This window comes from Rhodamnia argentea, chromosome 11 (genome assembly GCF_020921035.1).
Source record: "Rhodamnia argentea isolate NSW1041297 chromosome 11, ASM2092103v1, whole genome shotgun sequence".
Taxonomy (NCBI): Eukaryota; Viridiplantae; Streptophyta; class Magnoliopsida; order Myrtales; family Myrtaceae; genus Rhodamnia; species Rhodamnia argentea.
In genome coordinates, this window is record NC_063160.1 from 22202314 (window position 1) to 22226588 (window position 24275).

Here is a 24275-nt window from a genome sequence, read left to right on the forward strand (position 1 = left end):
ATTTCGATAGCAAATTTCACGTCGGTGTTCATTTCTGATCGAGAGGGATGATAATACTTCTGTGAGGACCGCCATCACGAAATTTACATTCATATCTCGTTTAGAAAGACAAGTGAAAGTTCGATTGTGTAGGCTTTAAAGCGGCATCACCTGGGGGGGGCAGGAGAGCAACTGTAAATGTTAAGCACAACCATTAAAGAAACACATCATGATCTCGGCTGCCCTTTCGTAGGATGAACTGATTAACTTCACAAAAACTGGTGCTTTAGCATCCGATTGACATCAAATCGCTGATCCCGTTGATCCTCATGCAGCGATGCAACTGCTTAACCGTGGATTGTATCGCACAGGCTTGCGGATGCGACTCGTCCCCAGCAATAAATCTACAGGATCTGTTGTTGACATTGACAGTGCTGTAACCGGCCATTACACCGATCCCTCTCTCTTTTGCCAATCTCCTCATCCTCGCAGCATCACTCCACAAACCACACGCAGCATACATGCTCGACGCGAGCATGTAGTTTGCTGAGTTCGACGGTTCCAACTCGAGAATCCGAGGAACGACGTCCTTGCCCATATCTTTGTTTGCGAAGCTTTTAGAAGCGCTCAATAGTGCCCCCCAAACACTGGCCTTGGATGCCAATACTTCGGGCATCTCTTTGATCAAGTCTATGGCTTTATCGAACTTTCCTGCTCGACTTAACATGTCTACCACGCACGAATAGTGTTCTACCCCTTGGTGGAGATCGTACTCATCAACCATCGATTCGAAGAAGGAAAGCCCCTCTTTGACGAAACCCCCATGGCTACAAGCCGATAAAACAGAAAGGGCAGTCACTTCATTGGGCTTAATGTTGTGCAGCTTCATCTCGGCAAGCAAAGTTAGGGCTTCACGTGCAAGGCCATTCATGCCATACCCAGCTACCATGGCGCTCCATGAGAGGACATTCTTGTCGGAAATTTGGTCAAAACTCTTTCTTGCCAATTCTATTGTGCCACATTTTGAGTACATATCGACAATGGCAGTTCCAACAGCTACTTCTGGTGCCAGGCATGTCCGGATTGCTATTCCATGGGCAGACTTTGACCTTTTCAGTTCGGCCGAAACTGAACAAGCCTCGAGCAAATTGATGATGGTGATTGCATTCGGCTTCTTTTGAGCATGTATCATCTCGTTGAACACTCTGACAGCCTCGTCAGGCTCCCCATTGTAGGTGAGCCCGGAAATCATTGTGCTCCATGAAACAGTGTCTTTTTTATCCATGCTGTTGAAAAGGTCCCAGGCAATCTCTATCCTACCACATTTTATATATGCATCAATCAGAGAGTTATGCAGAAAGTCATTCGATTCGTATCCTTTCCGAAAAACTAGACAGTGTACTGACTTGCACCAGGAAAGATTCACGTAATACTTGCATGTTTGAAGGACATTCACAAGAGTCACTTCATCTGCCTCAATCTCATCCTTTCCCATTGAACGAAACACTGACAGAGCTTCCGAGTACTTTTCGTTGAGAACACAACCTGAAACTATCGAGTTCCATGAGACGAGGTTTGCCCACGTCATATGACTGAAAACTCTAAACGCAGAATCAACATCTCCACACTTGCAATACATATCAATCAGGGAATTTTCAACGAACGAATCGGCATCCAAACCCTTTCCAAGGACAAAGCCATGGGCCATTCTTCCCACAATCATAGACTGGATACTAGTGCAAGCTTTCAGGACACTCACTAAAGTCACCTCGTCGGGGTCAATCTTGGCCACGGAAACCATCTTTACAAACATCCGCAAGCCAAGATCAGCTTCCTCATTATGCACATACCCAGCTATCATCACACTCCATGATATGACGTCCCTCTCGAGCATTTCATCAAACATGTCCTCTGCACGCTCCATATCAAAGCCTGTGTATGCGCCTAACAGAGAGTTCTGCACCGGGACAGAGCCCCAGAACCCACTCTTAGTTATGTAACCATGTAGCTCAAATAGTTGATTCATCAACCAAGTGCTACGACACACCTGGAGAAGCAGTACCAAGGTGGCGACAGTGGGTTCGAATCCATCAACCCTGGCTCGCCGAAACCACCACAACCCTCGTCCCAAATCTCGCTGATCAAGAAACCAATGAATGATCACATTCCACGACACGGAGTCCCTACTTCGCATCGACCTGAAGATGCCCATCGCAGAGTCCAAGTCCCTGCACTTCATGTACGAGTCCAGGATGGAGTTGCCGACGGAGGAGAACGTGTCGAGGCCCTGCTTGAGCACCCAACCATGGATGGACTTCCCATGTTTATTCGAGAGCTTCGAGGATGCTTTGACGACGGAATTAATCACAGAAGGCTGAGTGATTTCAACTCCTGCTCGCTTCGCTTCGTTGAAGTGGACTAACGCTTCATGCCAACTTCCATTGCAGAACAGTTCTTTGACCCGCGAGATTGTGCCGGTGATCCTGGTGAACGACCGGTCGAAATGTGATCCCATTGCAAAAAATGCAATACCATATCTCTTCAAATGTCATCGGTTCATTGTTCCCATAGAGTGAATCTTTCGCCTTGGAGGACCCCCATTTGCATCATAGACGAAATAGTTGTGCGTATTCAGCAGTTCGCAAATGCATTCTCGTAGATGGGTAGCAATACGATCAACAAAGGCTTATCGTTTTGGCCAAAGGCACTAGAAGTTCGATCTGTGTCATGAACACAGTAAATAACGTTGAATTTACAGTTAAATAATGCACCCTGAAACTGAAAGATCGACAGTTGAATGGAACTTTCTCTTCTTTGTTATGACTGCAAAACTGCAATTGCGAAGTTCATACAGAAAACAGAGATTTGATGTTTCGTGCCATCTCTTGTCAAAGTGGGAACAATATCTCGGCCTTCACCGAGCGGAACGTTGCTTCTGCTAGAGAAAGCAATCTAAATTTTTTCACACAAGCAGAGGGTTATTCGCTTATGTTACACCGACGAAGATATGGGTTGTCAAACATAACGTATTTCGACCAATAAGGTTTGTACTTGGAGACCGCCAAATCCAACCACGGCTTATAGTTTCCATTGTAATGAATGACGGCTGCATTCTCTATTTCTGTCAGGTTGAGTGCCGGATCATAGCCAAGTCCCAACACGTGCCACCTCCGATCGAGAGGGTAAATCAGATTGTAGAAGGTGATCAATCCAGGGGGTAACGTGCCGAGTTTCCACAATGTCCTATCCTCGTTCTGCATTAAATTTTGAATGAGTCAGTTACATCATAACAAAGACCGCATCCTCAGGTAAGCCCAAGAGCCATACATTCAGTCATTGCATGTTACGCTTCGGTTATAGTCATACTCGCACGCAAATCAGCACTTTCATTCATAAAGCAGAACAAGGGGTTCAGTGAAGACGCAGGAAAAGATAGAGCAGACATCAAGGACCCACAGAGCTGCAGCTCCAAACATGGCAAACATGAAGATGGGATATGAACCCAATTGAAGCACCAATGTACATCATCATAAGCTATCACTTCTCTGTTTCCAAGATGAGCAATATTTACTCAATACACCTAGGAGTTGTCGAGAATATGGAAGCAGAAAGGACAAGAGGCATTGGAATTACCATGTCCTGCCACCGGTGATATATTTCCGTGATTTTTCGCTTCTTCCACTCCTTGAGGTCAAACATATTCATACCATATGCCCAACCACAAGCACCAGGATCAAAGTTCTCGGAGATGATTGGATTAGAAAAGTTGAGATACTTATCGAACCTATGGAAACTCTCCTTACAAGTCTCAACGGCACCATTTACCATCCCATGCAGATCAACAGACCAAAGAGGTGTCAAGTCCTTCTGAACGACTATGTCATCATCCAAGAATAGAATCTTAGTTAACTTGGGGTAAACTTCGGGAAGGTAAAATCGGAGATGATTCAGCATAGACAAATACTTTGGATTTCTGTACTTGAGATTCTCAGTCCCAGCAGATAGAGAGGAAGGGTGATTTGCCTTGAAATAATATTCTTTTATCCTGGCAGACTCAAGTTGACGTAGAACAGAACAATATGAAGAATTGAGCCATGTGAACTCATCAATATTTTCAACCTGAACAGTTGCTTTGGCAGGAGGATTCACAAGGAACCACATCTTCATTGCTGCAAAATTTAGCTTATCTGTCACAATATGGAACACGTGCTTCTCAGGCTCCTGCGCATGCTGCATTGTAGAATTCACAACCACAGAAGTTGCTAGCACATTATCAGAAAAGATCGAATAGTGGTACAATGAAGGATCTTCAATCTTCTCTATGTCCAGGTCTCCTTTATTAGCATAGTGCATAAAATAATAATCAGCAGTGAGCTGTAGAGGAAGGCAATGCAATGGAATAGGAACTGTTTTAGCGGCTAGCTGAGTGAGAAATGCACTCTTTTTCTTAAGAGCATTCACGTTTTCTTCAGTTGACTGAAGCATCCCTCTTAGTTTCCTTGCAACTGTTAGGCAATCATATAATTGGTCCTTCGCCAAAGAGAGGATGTGGCCCATTGCTTTTGCCTGATCAAGTGCACTAGAGAGAAAGGAAATGAGGAGGCAACCACATATTTAATAAAAAACTGAAAGCATGTTCAAGTTCCAGAAAACAGAGGTCATTGGACTAACAAGTGTACCTGGAATGAAGCTCAGCATCCGAACTTGCTTCTCCAGTGACTTGATGACTTTCTCTAGAGCGCTTCATGAGAGCACTGTAAAGGCTAGTATTATTTTTTGATTTAGCAATGGTAGCATATGCTTTTGCCATTATGATCTGGTCACGCATAAGTTTCAATGTAGAATCAGAATTAGGATTCTCATAATCTCTTCTCCATATGCTGTACTTTCCCTTCACTGTGGTATCGAGATTTTTGGACCTTTCTATTGCTGATTCAACCATCTGATCATCCTTTTCTTTACCTTGTTGGAGAAGCTCTGCGGTTCGGAGAACCCTCCTTTCCTGCCGCATCATCTGAAAAGAAAGGCAGGCAGTTATTACAGATTTGATCGTCCATGAAACCCAGACAGCACGTCTGAAAAGTTCAACTGGTGGATATCGAAATTTACTCGACGCTTGAGCTTCAAAGGGCTTGATGGGGGCACAGGTCGATATTGAGTTCCACTTCCACCATCAAATCTCATCTCCGAATGATTGCTCATGGTCTTCTCTACCTAAATTTGTGTTTCCATGTCAGCTTGCTACAACAACCACCAATGACAGTGACATGTACAAACATAAATACTGAAGACCATAATTCCTCTACTTTACTCCATGTGCTGTCTAATTCCCGGCCCCAAAGTGACCAGCAGCTATTCTTTCAGAACCTGGTGTCTGAATTCCTTATGAACAAAAGAAAAGCAAAAGGTGTCTGAATAAAAATTATTACCAGGAGACTATTTATGCGACCATGGTTGCCATCAACTGGATTTTCCCACGCCCATGAATTAGAAAGGTCCTTCATTCTTACAATACCCATCCGAACTTCCCCGGAGGAGTGGCTGTAAGTGGCAATAATCTTAATATCCTGTATGCAACAGGTAACAATAACGTGAGCAGGTTCATCTTCTGTACATATGTAGATTCAACCACTTACCGGCTTATCTGGAAAACTGCCAAGTTCAGAAAAAAATTGACAGAGACTCGCTTCCAGTTCTTACCTCTTCATCTGCAAAACTGCCTTTTTTAGCATGAAAGATGCTCTGCTCCTGTTTAGCCACACAACAAGAAATCAGAAACTCTAGACAGCAGCAAATGTTTGGTGAAATAAAAGATACATATTTGATACAATAGCTGTGGTCAATATAGTGTAAAAAGTCAGATTTAAAACCTTACATCAAGAATCTACAGCTAAATCCAGTAGCCAAAAAGTCAGAGATAAAACCCTAAAGCCATGGTGTAAAGCCTCAGCCACCCCAAACACCCCTAATGTTATAGGACATGGATAATATTTGTTATCAGTTATCAGGCCATTGTCCGCCATCTTTCGTGGAGACATTTATTTTTACATATCAGATGGTTCTTATAAACGATAGGCTGACTCAATATCCATGTTTCTTTCAACTGCAAATTTTTGTTGAACTTCTTGTTTGAGTATCTTTTCTACCCTTAAGTTGCTCACATACAACTGCTTGATTGTATGGCCCACCAATCTAGTGGCAAGAACCATGAGTTACAATCGATCCTCTGATAAAAATGCAGACATGCCAGAGACCAGTCATCGAGGAAAACAAGAACACGAGTAGTAATCTAGACTCAGCGCTCTGTGATCCAACTTCTGACTTATCTGGAAAAGTCTGAGAGATAACTGGTGTCTCCTTGTATGGTTCTAAGTAATCTTCTGGCTAAATTTTTCTGTCGAGAGTAATGGCAAAGGGCAAGATCCGTGCACAATTCCCATTTCTGAGATCGCCGAAAAAGTTAATGTCATGTCTCATGGAACTGAAAACTCAGATGCTGGAGTTTGGAGCTACTAATAAAGGACGCTAAAGCAATTGAGTTATGTTAGGTCGACCGCATGGAGAGTAATTCCTGCTGGAGAACATCACGATGACCATTCAATCCAAACCTAAGACCAAGATATGGAATGCGGGGGGTCTGGGACAGTAAAAGAGACTGTGATCCGGCAAAACAAGACTCACCAAGTATCTGCCGTCGACATGGCAGGCGAAGCACAAGAGCATAAGAAGGAAGCAGCACGACATCACAAAACCCATCTTACGACATCTGGTTCAGGTTCGTGCCTCCGTTGAATCTCCCAAATTCAAGCCATCAGCTGCCCAAACATACAAAAAAAAAACACACACACACAATGCCCGACAATCATGGACTAGAACAGGTGCGCCCTTTCATTTCAACGAAAAATTTGGTCAGCGACCATCCGGTCTGAGCCGAAATCCACACGACGGACGGTGTTGGCAAGCACTGAGTGCCCCCAGACAAGACGACTAAGAACACTGTATGAACGGTTGACGCGCACCATCCACTTCAATTCGTCTCGTCCTGAACCAACTGTACCATTTTGAACCGGACAAAGCATTAAAGCACAGACTCACCATTTTCTGATCGGAGTCGCCTCTGCTTCGATCGACCATAGCAGCAACAATCCAGAGAGAGAGAGAGAGAGAGAGAGAGGCATTGGTTTTTGACAGTGGCATGGGAGAGAGATCTGTGTAACTGTGTCGTCTTCGGCCGCTAAAACGACTCAACGGCATGGACGCGCGACGCACGACGAGCCTGTTGACCCGCGTCGTTTTTGCGATCCGGATCTCACATCTTTCAAGAAAGTAAAAATCGCTTTTTTTTTTATATCGATAATTACGATTAAATATAGGAGTAAAAAAATTGAAAAGTTGTTAACCGCATGGGAAGATCATCAATTGCTTTTATGCTTGTTAGCTTTCAATTTTTTCTCCCTCCATTTTTTGATAATATTATGATTCCAAAATATCTTTCTCTGTTCTAAATCTTGAAATTTGCCACATCAGCTCCCGCATCCATGCATTTACTACGCAGACCGTGTAACTCGAAGGGCTCAATTGCAAAAATTACAAATTCGAGAGCTCAATTGAACAAAATACTCAAGTTGAAGGACTGGAATTGGACTTATCCTGCCATACTCTTAGCCTTCCATCTCATTTCTATTATATAAAAAACAAACCCAAAGATAAAATTTTCATCTCGATGTTTGCACACACACAAAAAATAAAATAAAATTCGCGCATCCCCTCGCATTTCAAATCAATGGATATAATTGCAATGTGATTTCTCAAATCTCTCATACTTAACTATTTCCAATTTGACAATCAATGGATATAATTGCCATTCATTCAGTGTATAAATTAGCTTTAAATTTTACTTTTGGCTTTTCAATATTTGAGATTTGGCTTTTTCATTGACAATCATGTTGAATTTTAAGCGAAGGATTTTTTTTTTTTTTTGGGTCGAAGAAGTTCACATCTAGTCCTTTTAACTTGTGCCATTTTTCTTCGACCAAAAAAAAAAAAAAAGAACTCATGCAATTTTTCATAATTGGCGGGAGAGAGAGAGGCACTGCATCGGCTTCCGTCTATGTGGCCATGGCCATGGCCATCGCCATGGCCATCGCCCTCTACCTTCGTTGCCGGTGGAAAATATGACATATTACTTAAAAATAGGTCGCACAAATAAAATATCGCAGTCTTGGTAAGTAATATACACGATCAAAATTTACTAGAAAAAAAAAAAGAAAAAAGAAAAATCTCTGCTTGCAATTCGTTTACTAGTGTACAGAACAAGTAGCAATAGGACGCGCCATGGTCTCCATTTGACAAAACCGACATGCTCAGGCTCAGACCCCTTTCCAAACGCAAACAACGGCAAAAAAAACTAATCCTATAATCCAATGAACCACACCTTCATTGCTGAACATCACCCCTCGATTCCTACTACCTAAGTTGAGGTGAGTGTTGGTAAGCTGAGATCCCGTTATGCCTCGACTGAAGCGGAGACCGGGGTTGCATAGGCGGCGGCGGCGGCAGCGGCAGCTGGTGCTGGACTTGCCTGTGAGCGGCGGGACGCGAGCCGGAGCGATTCCTCGAATCGGCTGCTCTCTCGGTGGCCGCCTCGAGCTTCTCCAGAGTCCTCACGACCTCCTCCATCGATGGCCGAGACTTCGGCTCCGGCGCTAGGCAGTTCAGCGCGAGCTGAGCGATCTCGTACACGGTTTTCGAGGGGTACTTCCCCTGAAGCATGGAGTCCATGATAGTCTTCAGCTTCCGCCTGTCGGACAAGTATGGTTTCACCCACTCGACCAGATTCTCCTGTCCGCTAGGACGGGAAGAGTCGACCGCCCGGAGGCCTGTCAACATCTCGACTAGGACTACACCGAACCCGAACACGTCGCTCTTGACATAAAGATGTCCTGAAAATGCACAAGAAAATCTCTTATTGCTCGACAAACACGAAAGATTGATCAACGGAACATGTTAATAAGGTCGGACTTCGACAGAGAAAGACTGCTGACCGGTCGCGATGTACTCCGGAGCTGCATAACCTTGTGTTCCCATGATCCGGGTTGAGACATGAGACTGGCTCTCTGAAGGACCCATCTTGGCCAGGCCAAAGTCCGAGATCTTGGCATTGTAGAACTAATGAAGCAGCAAAAAGTTAGAAACTGTTCCATCTGACCATCTATCTATAAAGAAGTACTACTTTCTTCTTGGTTTATCAGATCATTGCAAAGTCTGAACTGTGGTTGTATCTCACTTACTCCGTCGAGCAGTATGTTCGAGGCCTTGAAGTCTCGATAAATGACTTGCTTTTCGGAAGTGTGCAGGAACCCCAGGCCACGGGCCGCTCCTACTGCTATTTTAAGCCTCAAGCCCCACGGAAGCGGCTGAACCACCGCACCCCCTGCCAGGTTAGGAAATTGGTCTCAGCGAAAGCCAAATACTTCGAAAGAGAACTGAGAAGAATCGGCAAGATTATGTTAAACGCATTTGCCAAGTGATTTCGACTAGGTTTGCGCCTTACTTCCGAATAAATGGTTTTCAAAGCTGCCCTTCTGCATGAACTCATAGACCAGGAGAAGTTCCGTCTCCTCCAGGCAATACCCAATAAGCTTCACGAGGTTTGGATGAGAAAGCCGTCCTAGGAAATCTATCTCAGCCTGCAAAAAGCGACGCGTGAAACACCATTCGTTGAATAGTGCTAGGACTAATTCTGGATAAGCATAGAAAGGCTAGAGGTACAATTCAAAGCAAGATGCTTTAATTCCGGTTACATTCAATCGAAGAGAAGCACCTGCCACTCCCGGAAACCCTGCACACTCTCAGATTTCAGTTTCTTGACAGCGATTACCGACCCGTTGCCATTCTTCGATGAAGGTTTTTCATCAAGCCAACCCTTGTAAACTTTTCCAAAGCCACCCTCTCCAAGAAGTGTGTCGGACTTAAAGTTTTTAGTCGCGGCCCTCAGCTCCGCGAACGAGAAGATCCTTAAATTCGGATGCGGCAAGATCTGGCCATGAGGGGAAGCCTCATCCCCGCTCGAAGCAGAGAAGTGGCTGATCGGGGATATGCTGCTGCCGGCCGAAGTTGTCGTGATTGTCATAGTGCTTGTTGACTGTGATGATGTCCCTGCAACGATTTACACCACTTAAGCAAGAGAAATTGAGGAGGCAATATAGTTCAAACGCTCTATCCACTGCGCATCGGACACATGTTCATTGAAGGAAAACCACATAAAGAGTCCATTTCCAAGCAGGTTGAAGACATTGCATCAGAAGATGCAGCAAGCAGGTAGGAATCTTTGGATCTGCTCAAGAACTGAGCACAAGTTCCAATCATCTAGAACCAGCAGCATCGGACATGGAAAAGCTGGGTAACTTTGGCAAAGACGGACAACATAGGACACTTTGCACCGACAAAACAAGCACAATCTTGGTTTTACCTGTGGCACCGAGATGGGTGTCAGCACTTGAGCTTGGATTTGCAGCAGAAGAACCCCAACAATTCCCCATGAGTTGAACTGAATCTTGCCTTCAGAACCTACCCACGTTGAAAAAGAAACCGAAGAAACCCAGGCTTCTTGTTTCTTCTTCAATTTGCAATTCCTGGTTTGATCAAAAGGTGAATCACTGGAGCTTGATTGAAGAGCTCTCCTTCCCTGATATGGACCATGACCACCAGAGGTTTCAGCAACCTTTGTTGCTGCAGTTGCTGCTGCTGCTGATGATGCCTAATATAAGCCACCCAAACATCATCTTTTTCAAAAGGCCTTGTAATTTCCACACCCTTGACCAAAAACCTTCCCCTTCAAATTCCCATCTGGTTTCCCAGTTGAAGGAGAGAGAGAGAGAGACGGAGAGAGAGAGAGAAACAGTTCCAAGTCAACTGCCGTGTAAGAAAAACTTGTACCAGTCAAAAGACGGAGACGCGAAATAAGAAGGCGACATTTGCGTACCCCGGCCTAAGGTCGCTTCCTCCTTCCCTACGGGGACCAAGCAATGTGAATTGCCGATTGGCCAGAGCACATCCAACACTATCGTCGTCATTGACAAGGAAAAAACTCAGAAAGGTTTGAGCAATCCTTTCTGTATGTCCCGGAAGTAGCAAAGTAAAAAAAAAAAAAAAAAGGGTGAATAAAGCTTAATCTCGTGCTACATCTATTCTTTTTTGGGTGATAAAAAGTTAAAACACCACTAAAATATTATTAAAATTTTCCACGTCAATGCCGGCCGATCAAAATTGATCGGATAAATGAATTGACACAAATACAAAAAGTTTAGAACTCGATTGGAAAAAAAAAAAGATTTAATTAGCACAATTATAATAAATTTATGACTTTTTTTTATGGTAATTTTTCATCACTAGAACAATCCACTATAAGTCTATAATTCGCGGATGTCTTGCCGGTTCTTGTCGTTTTTCAAATTTAAAATCTCACGAAGGCTTGACTTCTTCCATCGCGATCATTAATCGGGCTGGCAAGGGGCCCAATGGCTATCGCTTTTGGACTATAATCAGCCTCCACTTGGACAGCAAGTTCCGCGTTTCCGCAATGTGCCCGTCTTCCACTCCAAAGTCACAATCTGACAAAGTCTTTACCATAAAGAAGCCAAGCCGTCCCCCCACTTCATGAATCTGCGGCTGAAATGTTTGGGTCTGACATTTTGGTGAAGTTGCTTCGTGTGTGGATCTGAAGAAGAGCATCTCTTGGGCCAAACAAAGAAACAAAAACGTTTGTCGACCTTGAATTCGATTAAAATCCCATGAAAGTTTTCTGGAACAGCTCCTTAATTTCTTGAGGATTCACAACGACCTTACTTGAGAGTTTCTTAACCTTGCACGGCTCATCATTCAATCCTCGTTGTGTCTCGATCTCTTTTTTTCTTTTCTTTTTTAACTTTTTGCTCGGGTCAGAACTTGTCATTCTAGAAATGGCCAGCAAAGTAATTTGGGTTCCGTATGCAAACAACAGATTGGAATGGAATGAAGTCGCGCATTGAAAAGTCAAGCACTTGGTATCGTACGCATTTGGGTCTCTTGTACTCCGGTTTCCTCACCGGAAATGTCATAGCTTCGATTTAACTAACGTTTCCCCAAAACGAAACTATTTTATTTTCGCAATGAGCTGACCTCGTATGCTTGCACTGACATCTGAAAGTCTTGCCTTTAGCTTACTTAAACGTTTTCTGTTGCCGGCACGCTTCCACTGGAAATATATTTGAGAGAAGATAATACATGTGGCTTGTTTCCAAACTACTGAAGTACAGTTGTATGTGCAAGTGGAATATCACCTGCTCAGAAGCGGCGTGCACTAGAAAACATCGAATCTCCGTCTTTACCACAGTACGATTTTCACATAATTTGTAGGAATTTAATGAGCAATGGTCGTCGCGTGATCGTTGATGGTTGTCCTAGAGATGAATGAGAACCCCCAACTCACAAACTGCCAACAAAACCAAACCGAAGCACTTAACAGTATTAGCGAATTGGGAAGGAAATTTCTATTGGGTCATGCCTTCAATAACGATTATAAATGCAAATAAGCATATTCTACAAGGCTACAGTGTCTCAAAGACACCATATTCCTCAGGGCTAGTGTTACAAAGCTGCAATGCTAAATCTGGCGTTTCCTTCTGAGTCTTACTGGAAGTAGGGGAGCTACGGGACTGGAACCCAAAGTTTAAGTCAGGTGGCAGAGAACCCGGTCTCTGTTGTTGCGACAAGCGTTTTTGTTGTGATGATGATTCATTTGAAGGAGGACTGCGATGAAGCCCCGCAGTCTCTCCTGGGGTCCTAGGATCTTCCACATTTAAGTTCTGGGCAGATCCTGGAGCAACGGAATTAGTACCTGTCCTGGAACTTGGGTCCAGCAAACGAGAGGATTGGAAGTTGAATCCATCGGCTCTAAGCTACTCCAATCAATTTCCCCAAATGAGCTGCAAGATTAATCCTTGGCACACCATCAATGCCATCAATGCTTAGCCCCATGGAGCTTTGAGGAATCTGTAAGGGAGGCCTCAGTTCGTTTAAGCTGCTCCCTCTTTTTAAGGCATTCGGCTCAGAAGCAGAACTCAACCCCTCAGTATTTTCCACCTTGTCTGATTGAACTTCTGCAGATTCCTTAGAATCGGGAAGTGAGGGTACAGAGTTCACCCAGTGAAGCAGTTGTCAGCAGAAGAAAATTAATCACCAAATGTTGAAATTCTTGGCAAAAGCCGTCACCTCATGTCCCAAGAATTCAAACCCTCACAAGGTAAAATGAAGATAAAAAACTTATCAATTATCCTAAAGTTTTGATACATGCTAAGCAAGCTTATTGCAGAAAGAAGGCTTTTGCCTCTTCCAAAAGAAAAGGAGAGGAATTGGACACATACAGCCATTAGCTCCTTCCTCTCCCTGCTGAATGTAGTCAGGAGGGAAGGCTCCTGTCCACATGCAGATGGATGGAAGTGGCGATATTTATTACGCCTGTTCGCAATGGATATAGCTTGCTTCCTGTCATGCTTTGCTGAATTGCCCTTATATAGGAAACCTGGAAAACAAAAAATCAAATTAAGAACAAGCCAGCTCTTTATCAGATGTACAGACCTGCATATTCATCATTCCTATCACTCCTCTTCTCCAAAAACAGACTTGCATAAATATGATTATCGCGAGAGCCATGATGAAGTCGTCCCGATGAATTGATCAGACCATATTTACCAGCATAGCATGGTCCCTTTCTGAGATCATACGTTGATGATGTTGTTTTCTCTCCTCCGGTTGCAAGAGTTGCATCCCAAGAAAATTCTGAACCAGCACGGTCCAAGGGACTGGATGGGTCAGGTTAGCGCATTATTCCCGATATCAATGTCTTGAACAATTTTACGGTAACCATTCCACGGTAATCTTGCAGTGTGGGTACAGCATATGCAACTGTGAACTTGCTGGAACTCTTGCAAAGCAGAAAAGGTATCTTTCTTCAAAATGTATATTAGCTTAACTAGCCATTACCATATATGCAAATCTCTCTAACCCGCCCAAGTTTTAGTTGTCGTGTGAAAGAATTTACTTATTTTTCAATAAATTTCATTTGATACATATTTAGTATTTACGGGGTTCGATGTTCAGGAATAATAACAAATCTTTGCTAGGAGATGTAAGAGAAAAATGAAAAATGCTCTTACCGAGTATGAAGTAGTGATCAATCATTGGCCGCAGACTCTCTCATTCTGGAAGATGTAAGCACTATTTCTGTCCTAGAGTTGAGAGCAAGTCTCGGATATATGAATGCAATTATTGGCTAAATAAAATGCAATAACAGATTGCACGCTACCTTGTGATCATCGTATCGATCGATGTTACTGACTTAAATAAAGGCCGTCGCCGACGTGGAACTGGCAATTATAAAAGAACTGGAGAAGCTATCCGTTAGAAGACAGCATCCCAAAGAGGATCAATATGCAAGTGCAAAAGCTGACAAGACAACAGTCAACAGCAGTGTATTCTGTTCCCAGCCAGGCAAGTACTTTAAAAGTACACAACATCAACATGCTGTCGTAGGTCATCTTGACACCGTTAAAAGGCAGCATCGCAAAGAGGTTGAATATGCAAGTTCAAAAGCTGACAAGACGACAGTCAACAACAGTATGTTCTGTTCCCAGCCAAGCAAGTACTTTAAAAGTATAAAACATCAACATGCTGTCGTTGTAGTTATCATGAAGTCATGTTTTTCTGAAAGAAGAAATTACAATCGCTAGAAGGCTGAGAGATTGAAATTTGGTTCTTTTTTCAGTTGGGGATATTCCTGAACATCAGCATTGGACATGGCCATGGGCCGGTTTGGGCCCAGAACCGGCCCGTTGACCGGAGCCGGCCCGGCCCCTTATGGGCCGGTTACGGTTTAAAAAATTCGGAACCAGCGGTTCCGGACCGACAAAAAAAAAAAAAACAAAAGTGGAAAAGAGCCAACGGCTCTTCCCCCCACCAAACGGCCCAAAATTGGGCTGAATCGGAACCGACCCTTGAACCGGCTCGGAATCGGGACCACCCCTTCAAGGGCTGGTTCCGGTTCAAGCATAGCCATGAACCGGAACCGGCGGTTCACGGCCCGTGGCCATGTCTAATCAACATGCTCCAATTTAGAATGGATTTCTATCAAACATAAAACATATGAGATTACAAGTTGCAAAGCATAAATATTTCACCCACCATGCTTCCTAGCTGCAAGATAAGAATCTAAGCGACCACGTAAAGCAAAATAAGAAATCATATATATTTGGCAAGGCTTCCAACCAAGAAAAGATTAATGAACAAAATAATTATTGCGGAAACACACTTCTCCAAAGCACACAAAGGAAAGCCAAAAACCCAGTTCCTTTTCGTTAGATATATTTAGGTTATTTTAGATATACTTAGATATCCTGAACATTTATGATATTCTGAATATTTATACTTAAAATGTTTTTGTAGTATTTTGTTAGTGTAGATCGTCATCCAATAAACCATGAACTTCTTATTATTGTTAGACCCTTGTTTCTCACACCGGGCACGCCCACGTAAGCTTAGGAAAATCGAAGTATAATCCGACAACATGTGATCATTGTGAACGGAATGCGGGGGTTCGGGGGCAATGCTCTCGAAACAACAACGAGTTTGGACTTTTGTTTAAGTTGATCAATTTGTTGAGGGATTAAAAGGGTTTCAAATAGATTTAGGTTTTGGGCCGGTTTAGAGCATATATATTTGCTCTTTTTTTTTTTTGCTGATCATTGTAACGAGTTATACGGTTGTAAACCTAAATCGTAGTGAAATCTCTTTATAGGACGTAGCCTATTGCGGGGTAAACCAGGGTAAACTTGTGCGTTGTCTATTTTTCTAATGTCATTGTGATCGTTTTGATTCGGTGTGCGATCTGACCCTTCAATTATTACACGTTGAAATGTACGGAAATTCCCAACTGCTCTCTCCTTTTATCTTTAAATTTTTTCAAGTTGGCGCGAACACATTTTCTCTCTCACTCACGCACACATTGTCATGCCAATCCGACAAAGCCTCGATGGCCGAACATTCTGGGGAGCTTGACAAAAGTAACGAACAGCGGTCGAGGCGACCTGAATTTGCTCGGGTGCTATGGTACAAAAACTTGTGCTTCAAGTTAGTAATATGGATCTAGAGAATATAGCTTCTAATGATTCATGTCGATGGACTAGTCACATACCAAAGTCTCTAAGGAAATAGGTGAAGGCCATTACGGATCACGGTCATTAAGCTACTACAGGGGTGATTCTGTTGTTGTGAAAATATTTCCTTCCGATCATGTTCATGTAAATGAGTGCATCATAAAAAAAAATCCTAAACTTATTATAATTGTGTCAATTCAATCATAAACCTTTCGATTTGTGATAATTTAGTCATTCCGGTCAATTTTAGCCGGAGATTGCTAATATGGCGAGACCGGCATTAACGTGGTTTATTTTTTTAATAATTACATTTATCGGGGTGAAAGTATGATTTCCTCTCATAGTGTTTTCAACATTTTAGTTCGGCTTAGGTGGCTATATTTTTCATCTCTTTACAACAATTGAGGTTAAAATAAAAATTTCCTCCAAAAAAAGGAGAAATGAAAATGCACCGTTCCCTCTTAAATGTCACGTGAATTGCAAATTCGAAAAGACGATGTGCTTCTACGAAGTCTGGGGGGGTTTTGTGTAATTTTCTTCCAAATTAGCCGTTGACGCCGCGCCACCATCTCCATTCAAAAGAATGACTTCCTTTTTTTTTTTTTTTTTGGTCGGATCGCGCGCCAATTGTTTTTTTTCCCTATTCGGATTGCGCGCCGATTGAACGCGTTGTTTTCACGCCCAAATCCAAAAACTCACACCCCCAAAAAAAAAAAAAAAACTAATTCTCTCACTTCTCTTCTCCTCTTATCCTCTTCTCTGCTCAACCGGTAGCAGCCGAATCAATATCATCGATCGTCAAAGCATGGGGAAGAGGCTGAAGCGAACCGCGAGCCAGCGAGGCGACGCCCAATCGTCTTCTGAGGAGCAGCAGCCGCAGCAGCAATCCACCAAGACGACGACGACTGCCCGGGCGAACAAGCGCGTCAAGGCCGCGAAGCCGGAGGCCGAGCCGGAGTTCTTCAAGGATAAGCGCAACTTGGTAAATCCCAACTCGCTGTTCTCTAGGTTGCGTGTCTGTGGGGTGGTGGGTTTCGTGAGCGGGGAGTGTTGTCTGATTCTCTCCGTGTAGGTTTCCGACCTGCGATCTCTCGTGTTTTTAGGGTTCGAGAATGGGGTCAAGCGTGTTTTTTTGGTAAGCTCAGTAGGTGTAGGTTTCGGAATGTGTGCACTTGCGATGATGTGCGAGTATATCTGGTTTAGAGTTCGTTATTGTAACGTGGGTTTCGGATTCTGGTGTTTGAAAAATCACAGTGAGTTTGGGAGTGTTGAGCGTCCGATGCTCGAATTCGGTGAATGTAACTGTTTGTCCTCCTCAAATTCTTGTCAATGTTACCTATGTGCTTTCGTTTCTGTTTGTTGCAATATGACTTTGATTGTTCGGCGGATGTAGCTCTGGAATTCTGCTTCTATCCCTGCTCAGTCAAGTAGGTCTTTTTCTGAATGGATGAAACATCATGAAAGAACATTATCTGGGACTGATTTCCATGCATGGATATCTTGTGGAAGTGTGTTCCTCTTACTATGAGAAAGGTGGTAGATTTATACGCAACAAAAGCCTTCTGGCTCCTATAGTCATGCAGAGTTTCTTGTCTGCTTCTCCAGATTTTGGGGTTTTGAGTACTTTGGACTGCATTTTGTTTGGAGAACTAAGTATATGTGGTTTGGACATGTATGCACTGACGGCAAATATGCAAGTTTTTGCTTGATATTTTGTCATGGGATCACGGGTTTAGGATTTCAATGTTTGAAAACAGTAAGGTCATGGAGACTGTTCAGCATCTGACACTCGAAGTTGATGAATTCTTCTTCTTTTTCTCCCCAAATGTTACTGTTTCCCTTTTGAACAAATATTATTTTAGATGTTACTTCAAATGGGTGAAATGTCGACGAAGAACATTATTTGGGATTGATGTCCACAATGGACTACTTTGAGCAAGTGCCTTCCTTTCATGTTCATGAAAAGTTTCTTGTGATCCTACGGAGACAGTATTGTCAGGCATTGGTCCAAGGGCCTCTTTGATAAACCAATCAAGTGCCGAATATTAAAAGGTTCAACACTAAACTTGTTTGACAATCACAACTAACATTGGCCTATACGATTTAATCATGTCTAAAAGATACACTTGATGGGGTAAGTAATGAAGGTGTTACTTAATTCATTAAGTAGAAAAAGCTACTGATGGTACTTAGAATCTTGTCAATCATATTGTTAGAAGTTACGAATGGTAATACCATTCCACGGCCTGTATGGAATGTCAATATTTCGTGATCAATTTTTCGTTGTCATCAAACAACTATTTATTTTTGTTTTCAGCTCTTAAAATTGTTACTTAGAATTCTGTACTTACGATGTCAGCACTCATTCTTCAATTTTGTCAAATAAGCCCCAAGTTGAAGTTCTAAATTTGCTTTGCAGGAAGATTTGTGGAAAGCTGTCTTTCCTGTGGGCACAGAGGTTTGCGATGGAATGTATTTACTCTTTGGTTTTATCTGCGTGGCAGTTCTTTGTCGCTGACATGCACTGATATTGTTATGGCAGTGGGATCAATTGGACAGAGTCTATCAAATGAACTGGGATTTCTCAAATCTTGAAGTGAGATCAGCCCATTTTAATGTTATGTTCAAACCTTGGATTGGGAAAGAGACTGAAAAAGCCAATTTGTTGCCATTGCTTATATTGTAATCATCTAATCTAATTGTGACTTCTGCAGAATGCTTTTGAGGAGGGTGGAAAGCTGTATGGCGAGAAGGTTTATCTCTTTGGATGTACAGAACGTATGTGGTTCTCGGACTCCCTTATGTCCCGAGTTCATTGCTATGTTTCTCACTGTGTCCTGACGAAAGAATTTTTGTTACTGCAGCTCAGTTGGTCTTTTTTAAGGGCGAGCGCAAGATTATGTATATCCCTGCTGTTGTGGCTGTAAGTTTTGTACTCAAAGACTATGTCATCTGTGTTGAACAAAGCAAGCTAAATGATGGTCAAATATAGAATGTCTTTGTTTGTAAAGGAGGTGTTTGTAAAGGAGGTGTTTAATTTTCTTATATACAGATATTCCTATGGAAATTTATTAAAGCACACATCTGACAGATTTAGTTCTTTCAAACTCTGAAATTTAGGTTGTCCGACAAATTTCTCTCACCTTTAAGTTATTGGAAGAATCAACTTGTATTTGCCACTTTTCTAAGGTTGTAATGTGTCCCTTGGTTGCAGGTTGTATCTCCTTTTCCACCATCTGATAAGATTGGAATTACATCAGTCCAAAGGGAGTCTGAAGAAATAATTCCAATGAAGCAGATGAAAATGGATTGGGTCCCATATATTCCTTTGGAGAATAGGTATTCTAATGGACTTTAGTCTGTCCCTTTATTTGTCGGTTGTAATATATCGTTTCTTGCATTGCAGAGACAGTCAAGTTGATAGGTTGAAATCTCCAATATTTATATTGAGCTGCACTCAGCGAAGGTACATAAACAAACCCTGCGCATCCTCTCTCTCTCTCTCTCTCGTGCACATAGATCCTCCCATCCACAATCCCATGGAACAATCAAACAAAAGCGCAGACAAACATGCAGCGCAAGTTCATGGTTTTCCTTTATTTTATCTATCATATAGTACATGTTATATGTCATTTTGAGTCCTTGGCTATGTCATACAATTGTTCAGATATCAATGAGTATTCTTTTAGTATAACATTATGTTAATTTTGCAGAAAATCTGCTTAGCTGTAGATTTTTTGAAGTTACATGCATAGGTTCCTTTTGTAATTCTCTGGAGGTGTAGGGTCAAGATCACGTGGTTCCTGAACATTCATTTTCTTATTTCTATTGTTGTCATTTGAAAATATAACTCTTGATATGGCTTTATTATCTAATAGGTGATGGCAAGTTTAGTGAATGGGTATCGTCTATTTTCTGCAGTGAAGTGGATCATTGATACTTAAATGTCTTGACTAATTGATGTTGAAGGCAATGTCATAGTTTACCTATTTGGTGATGCTGAGTTTTTGACCCTGATTATGTATTTCTTTTTGCATATGTGCATCATGTATCTCTAATTGAGGGGTGAGACGTGACATTTTGTCATTGATGTTCCTCAACCAATGTGTTTTTACTAATAGATTTCTTGAAAACCTTAATTATGTTACAATAACATGAAAAAACTTTACTTTGCAGGGCTGCTTTGAAGCATTTGAAGATAGACCGGGTTAAGAAATATGAGTACTGCCTACCTTGTGAGTCACGGTTGTGTTTAGTAATTTGTCCATTATTTTTTGGTCTCTCCTCATTGGTCTGTGGAAGACAATCATTGGTACACTAAGATAGAAGATCATTTTCTGATATTGGATTGTTTTTCATATGGAGCGATGGAACTAGAATCTCTCTTTTCTTTTGGGGTTTATATGGACATGGCAATGTGCTTTGCTGGATGCGAATGCATCTTAGAATGTGGAACAGAAGGGCAGAGGGAGTGGTTTTGCTTCGTTGTGAGAAGCAAAAACAGAACCCTTCAAATCTAAATTCCCTGAATTAGCTAGGACACAATTATGGAAATCCTCAGCAACATTCAAATGATGGGAATGTAATGAGGCAGGATAATTGTTTTAACTTGAAAAAATTTCTGTTCTGTGTTAACTTGCTACAGCTATGTATTCAATTGATAGAACACGGAGTTGGGAAAAAGAAAAGGAAGATGAAATTATCCAATTGTTGCTGACTGGTGATTGTTCAGTGATGTGTGCCCTAGAGAGAGGCTGAAATGCGAAAATTGCAGACTTGTGTGTAGCATGAATCTCGGTCCATAATTGACTGGGAGTGGCTTTTAGGTCCTCGTGACTGACTTGGTTCTCAGATCCAGGTCATGCCCAGTGATAGGGGGAGGAGTTGCAACTGGGCATCGCCGGTGACTTGCAAGGTCAATGCCGTGGCTGGTGGCATCTGTTGATGTTAGCAATCATGGCCCAACACCATTGATCAAAGACTCTAGTAAATCTGCTCTTAACACATTCTTCACATTCTTATAGGATATTATTTTTCTAGTAGAATCGGAAAACGTTTAAGTACAAGCAAAATACTGAACTGGCAGCTGCCGGTCTCTCTCTCTCTCATCCTTCTCTTTTTGAAGGCATTCATCTTTCTATAAAATACTCTTCGTGGATAGAGAAAAGCTGTTGCTTCCATTCTTTGCGAGTCTTTTATATTGCTAATAGAGGCAGTATCAGGCTTTATTCCATTCGATGTCCATCAAGAAAATCAAATGGGGCTGACATATTTTATGTACTGCTAGAGAGAGCTACATAAATAATTCTATCTGGAGCTGTAGAATCTATATAATTCATCCTTTAAGACACGCGCTAATCAGATGGCCAGATACGCTAACTCAACTGAAGTTGTAGAGTAGTTCTCTTTCTGCATATGTCAACCAATTTTCTTTTTCTGACAAAAAAAAAAAAACAATTTTCTTCATGTATAAATGAGCTTTGGGGTTGTACTTCATGGTAATGTCTCCCTTAAAATAATTATATGTGCACTCCAAGTGGATTTCACTATATATCCTTTGTAACTCAGTTTCTTCTCTATTTTAGATTTTTATCAGCCATTCAAGGAGGACGAGTTTGAACAGAGCACCAGTATTTCAATTATGTATCCAGTGGAACCACCGGTAAGTGATTCCCAGATAACAGTAGTCTATGTGAAGCTACTAGCATCCATTCATGTCAAATTGTAAATCATATCCGTGAAGTAAGTGATGTAGTTTTTGTTATGGGATGAGTTTTCTGTATCAGATTTTAAGGCATTTTTCTTTTCTTTACCTGTATGATTTATGACTCTGCATATGGAGGACAGGATGATTCTGCTGGCTATTATGCTTGGTAATAATATATGTAACTGTTTCTCCCATTCCACCTTGCAGTTTTTTTGCGAATTTGACTGGGAGGTGGGTGGACTTGAGGTACAGATGTTAATCCTCCTTTATTGCCTTGACGGTGCCGTACAAGCTGACATGTGATAGTATAAATAAGGCCGTGTTTTGATGCCGTGAGATTTATCATTTTGGGTCCTGTGCTACCTTTTCTGGATGTTATGTTCTCTGTAAGTTTCTTAAAATTGCAAACACCATGATTAGAGTGCTGAAACTAGGGCTATATGGTAACTGAAAGGGTACCTTTGTATGGAAGATGCTGATAATTGGGACTCCTCTTGGTCAGATGCTCCTCCAAACCTTCCAAGTATACATGACATTTCAATGCTGTATAATCAGTTAGATACTTGGCTTTTAAAGCATACACCGTTGGGGTTATGTTTATTGCAGCATATTCATTTAACTAGATTGAAAGGAAGGTAAAACGTTTGCTCAGCTTGCAAAACATAGGTTCCTTAGAGAATCTGTCTCATGACAAATTGCACCTTATGACAGGATCTCTAACTCATTACGAACAACGAGGAGATGTTATTGCTGTTTCTAGTAAACCTTCTCTCTTGCCTTTGAGGCAAATTATCAGGAAAAAAAGTTCCTAGCAACTAAATCTCATTTCCTTAGAAACTGTAGTTTCTGTGATGATCTCCTTCTGGCAGCGAAGCACGACAGAACCTATATTTGATTTGTTTGGACATTGTTTTCAGGATTTAACTGATAATTTAATTGAAGAGCGGTATCTGACCGAAGATCAAAAGGATGATTTCAAGGTATGATGTTGTATCTATGTGTGCGCATGATGTGGGCTCGCAACTTTTAGCATCTGCAGAATGTGATTCAGTTCTTTTTCAGGACCACGTGAAGAAGACAGTTAGAGAGGCAAAGAAAGCTAATAGAGAGGTATCTCAAGGAATATGCTAAATTGACGTGTATGCAAGAGCTCCTGTCATATATTAAGGAAGCTTGCTATGTTTATTGTAGGCAAGGGAGGCTCGCAAAAAGGCCATTGAAGAAATGAGTGAGGAAACTAAGTCCGCATTCCAATCAATGAAGTTCTATAAATTTTATCCTGTGCAAACACCAGATACCCCAGATCTATCCAATTCTAAGGTTCAACTCCTCCTTTACATTTTATACTTAGCATTGGTGAAGCTTAAGGACCAGCCACCGGTGTAACGTGTGCAGCTATTCTTTCAATTGCAGTTCTGTTTTATGATGACCATGCCTCAGATCCTTAAGTTCATATTTGGAGATCATCCCCAATGATTCAGTATGTGAAAAGGGAAATGGGCTTCTTACTTCAATTTAACGAGTGGGCTTTATTGCTTCATTATAAAACTCTAATTGACGGGTTAATTTTTTGAACTTTGTGGTCTAGTCCTATAGTAATCTTTGACACCAAACTTTGGCTTGTGGTAGTGAGAGTAGAGTTCCTTACAAAGTTGGACATGGAATACTGCATCACATGTCGGGTTCTGCGAGGCCCTGATAAAGATGGCTACTTTTGTGAATTCACCAGTATGTGCCAATAGGATCATATCAGTGCATCATTCTTTGCTATGGGTAGATTTCGCACTATTTAAGCTCAAAACACCGCATAACTGAGAAAATATTCCTCGGGTACCAGCATAGATATTATCTCAGTATTGTTATAAGATCGGGACTGAAGAAAATCATCCAGATTCTCACTGTCTGATTTGATTTGCTGGTAAATGCGTAAATAGCGAATCCAGCCCAATCAGTTTGACCTTTAGAGCGTCATGTACCGTTGGATTTAAATTAGCTTTAGATTTTTAAGGGGTATTATGCTTGAAGCCATGTGCTATTCGTGCAGTTTGAATTCATGGCGGAGATTAAGGGTTCCCCTTTGTGATCCTTGCAGGTTCCTTTCATAAACAGATACTATGGAAAAGCACGTGAAGTTCTCTGATGCTATCTATCCGCAATGCGGGGGTCCGGCCTCGAGACTTTCTGCATTTCAATTTGCTCCTTAGCAGCAAAATAGTGAGTTGCTCGATAATTCTCGTGCACCAGTTCAGGTGGCAGTGCCTTGTGCACTATTCTTTTTTATCAGCAGAGTAGTTGTCTGATGGTGGAACGAGATTGTATTTCCTAGTTGCCATTAGATCTTCATTTATTTACATTGGGTTTTTTTGGCAGAAATCTTTAGTTTCCAGAGGAGTAGCTTC

At 41.9% G+C, this 24275-nt stretch overlaps 4 protein-coding genes across 7 annotated transcripts; 1 reads left to right on the forward strand and 3 right to left on the reverse strand.

The window, feature by feature from the left end:
- Positions 1 to 80: 80 nt before the first annotated feature.
- On the reverse strand, positions 81 to 2528 carry LOC115735615 (pentatricopeptide repeat-containing protein At2g17210). Its single transcript, XM_030666960.2, has one exon. The coding sequence runs from the start codon at positions 2492 to 2494 to the stop codon at positions 266 to 268; it is 2229 nt and encodes a 742-aa protein (XP_030522820.1). The 5' UTR covers positions 2495 to 2528; the 3' UTR covers positions 81 to 265.
- Positions 2529 to 2772: 244 nt separating this feature from the next.
- Positions 2773 to 7152, reverse strand: LOC115735617 (probable galacturonosyltransferase 3). 3 transcript variants are annotated; one of them, XM_030666962.2, is made up of 8 exons: positions 7075 to 7149; positions 6661 to 6794; positions 5680 to 5727; positions 5409 to 5546; positions 5089 to 5193; positions 4659 to 4993; positions 3613 to 4558; positions 2773 to 3233 (listed from the first exon to the last, which is right to left on the reverse strand). In XM_030666962.2, the coding sequence occupies exons 2-8, from the start codon at positions 6733 to 6735 to the stop codon at positions 2958 to 2960; spliced, it is 1923 nt and encodes a 640-aa protein (XP_030522822.1). In that variant the 5' UTR covers positions 6736 to 6794; positions 7075 to 7149; the 3' UTR covers positions 2773 to 2957. The 3 variants fall into 3 exon arrangements, with proteins under 3 accessions (XP_030522822.1, XP_048128100.1, XP_030522823.1); XM_048272143.1 differs by having other exon boundaries at positions 6661 to 7152; XM_030666963.2 differs by having other exon boundaries at positions 4659 to 4997; positions 5093 to 5193; positions 6661 to 7149.
- A 1016-nt stretch (positions 7153 to 8168) lies between these two features.
- Positions 8169 to 10803, reverse strand: LOC115735929 (probable serine/threonine-protein kinase PIX13). 2 transcript variants are annotated; one of them, XM_030667377.2, is made up of 6 exons: positions 10451 to 10803; positions 9803 to 10152; positions 9533 to 9668; positions 9270 to 9412; positions 9024 to 9147; positions 8169 to 8921 (listed from the first exon to the last, which is right to left on the reverse strand). In XM_030667377.2, the coding sequence occupies exons 2-6, from the start codon at positions 10109 to 10111 to the stop codon at positions 8446 to 8448; spliced, it is 1188 nt and encodes a 395-aa protein (XP_030523237.1). In that variant the 5' UTR covers positions 10112 to 10152; positions 10451 to 10803; the 3' UTR covers positions 8169 to 8445. The 2 variants fall into 2 exon arrangements, with proteins under 2 accessions (XP_030523237.1, XP_030523236.1); XM_030667376.2 differs by having other exon boundaries at positions 9803 to 10137; positions 10451 to 10802.
- Positions 10804 to 16965: 6162 nt separating this feature from the next.
- Positions 16966 to 24070, forward strand: LOC115735723 (protein HEAT INTOLERANT 4-like). Its single transcript, XM_030667126.2, has 14 exons — positions 16966 to 17151; positions 18589 to 18627; positions 18712 to 18765; positions 18884 to 18947; positions 19034 to 19092; positions 19384 to 19508; positions 19576 to 19635; positions 20346 to 20404; positions 21755 to 21831; positions 22084 to 22122; positions 22794 to 22856; positions 22939 to 22986; positions 23068 to 23196; positions 23969 to 24070. Exons 1-14 carry the CDS (start codon positions 16975 to 16977, stop codon positions 24014 to 24016), a joined length of 1041 nt encoding a protein of 346 aa, XP_030522986.1. The 5' UTR covers positions 16966 to 16974; the 3' UTR covers positions 24017 to 24070.
- Positions 24071 to 24275: the final 205 nt, after the last annotated feature.

Coding starts and splice junctions, on each gene's coding strand:
- LOC115735723 (XM_030667126.2), top strand. CDS start 16,975: ATGGGGAAGAGGCTGAAGCGAACCGCGAGCCAGCGAGGCGACGCCCAA. Junction 18,766..18,883: donor GGGATTTCTCAAATCTTGAA/GTGAGATCAGCC, acceptor TGACTTCTGCAG/AATGCTTTTGAGGAGGGTGG. Junction 18,948..19,033: donor TCTCTTTGGATGTACAGAAC/GTATGTGGTTCT, acceptor TTGTTACTGCAG/CTCAGTTGGTCTTTTTTAAG.
- LOC115735615 (XM_030666960.2), bottom strand. CDS start 2,494: ATGGGATCACATTTCGACCGGTCGTTCACCAGGATCACCGGCACAATC.
- LOC115735929 (XM_030667376.2), bottom strand. CDS start 10,520: ATGGGGAATTGTTGGGGTTCTTCTGCTGCAAATCCAAGCTCAAGTGCT. Junction 10,138..10,450: donor CACCCATCTCGGTGCCACAG/GTAAAACCAAGA, acceptor AAATCGTTGCAG/GGACATCATCACAGTCAACA. Junction 9,413..9,532: donor TGAAAACCATTTATTCGGAA/GTAAGGCGCAAA, acceptor CTAACCTGGCAG/GGGGTGCGGTGGTTCAGCCG.
- LOC115735617 (XM_048272143.1), bottom strand. CDS start 6,735: ATGGGTTTTGTGATGTCGTGCTGCTTCCTTCTTATGCTCTTGTGCTTC. Junction 5,728..6,660: donor ATGTCGACGGCAGATACTTG/GTGAGTCTTGTT, acceptor GTGGCTAAACAG/GAGCAGAGCATCTTTCATGC. Junction 4,559..4,658: donor GATGCTGAGCTTCATTCCAG/GTACACTTGTTA, acceptor CTTTCTCTCTAG/TGCACTTGATCAGGCAAAAG.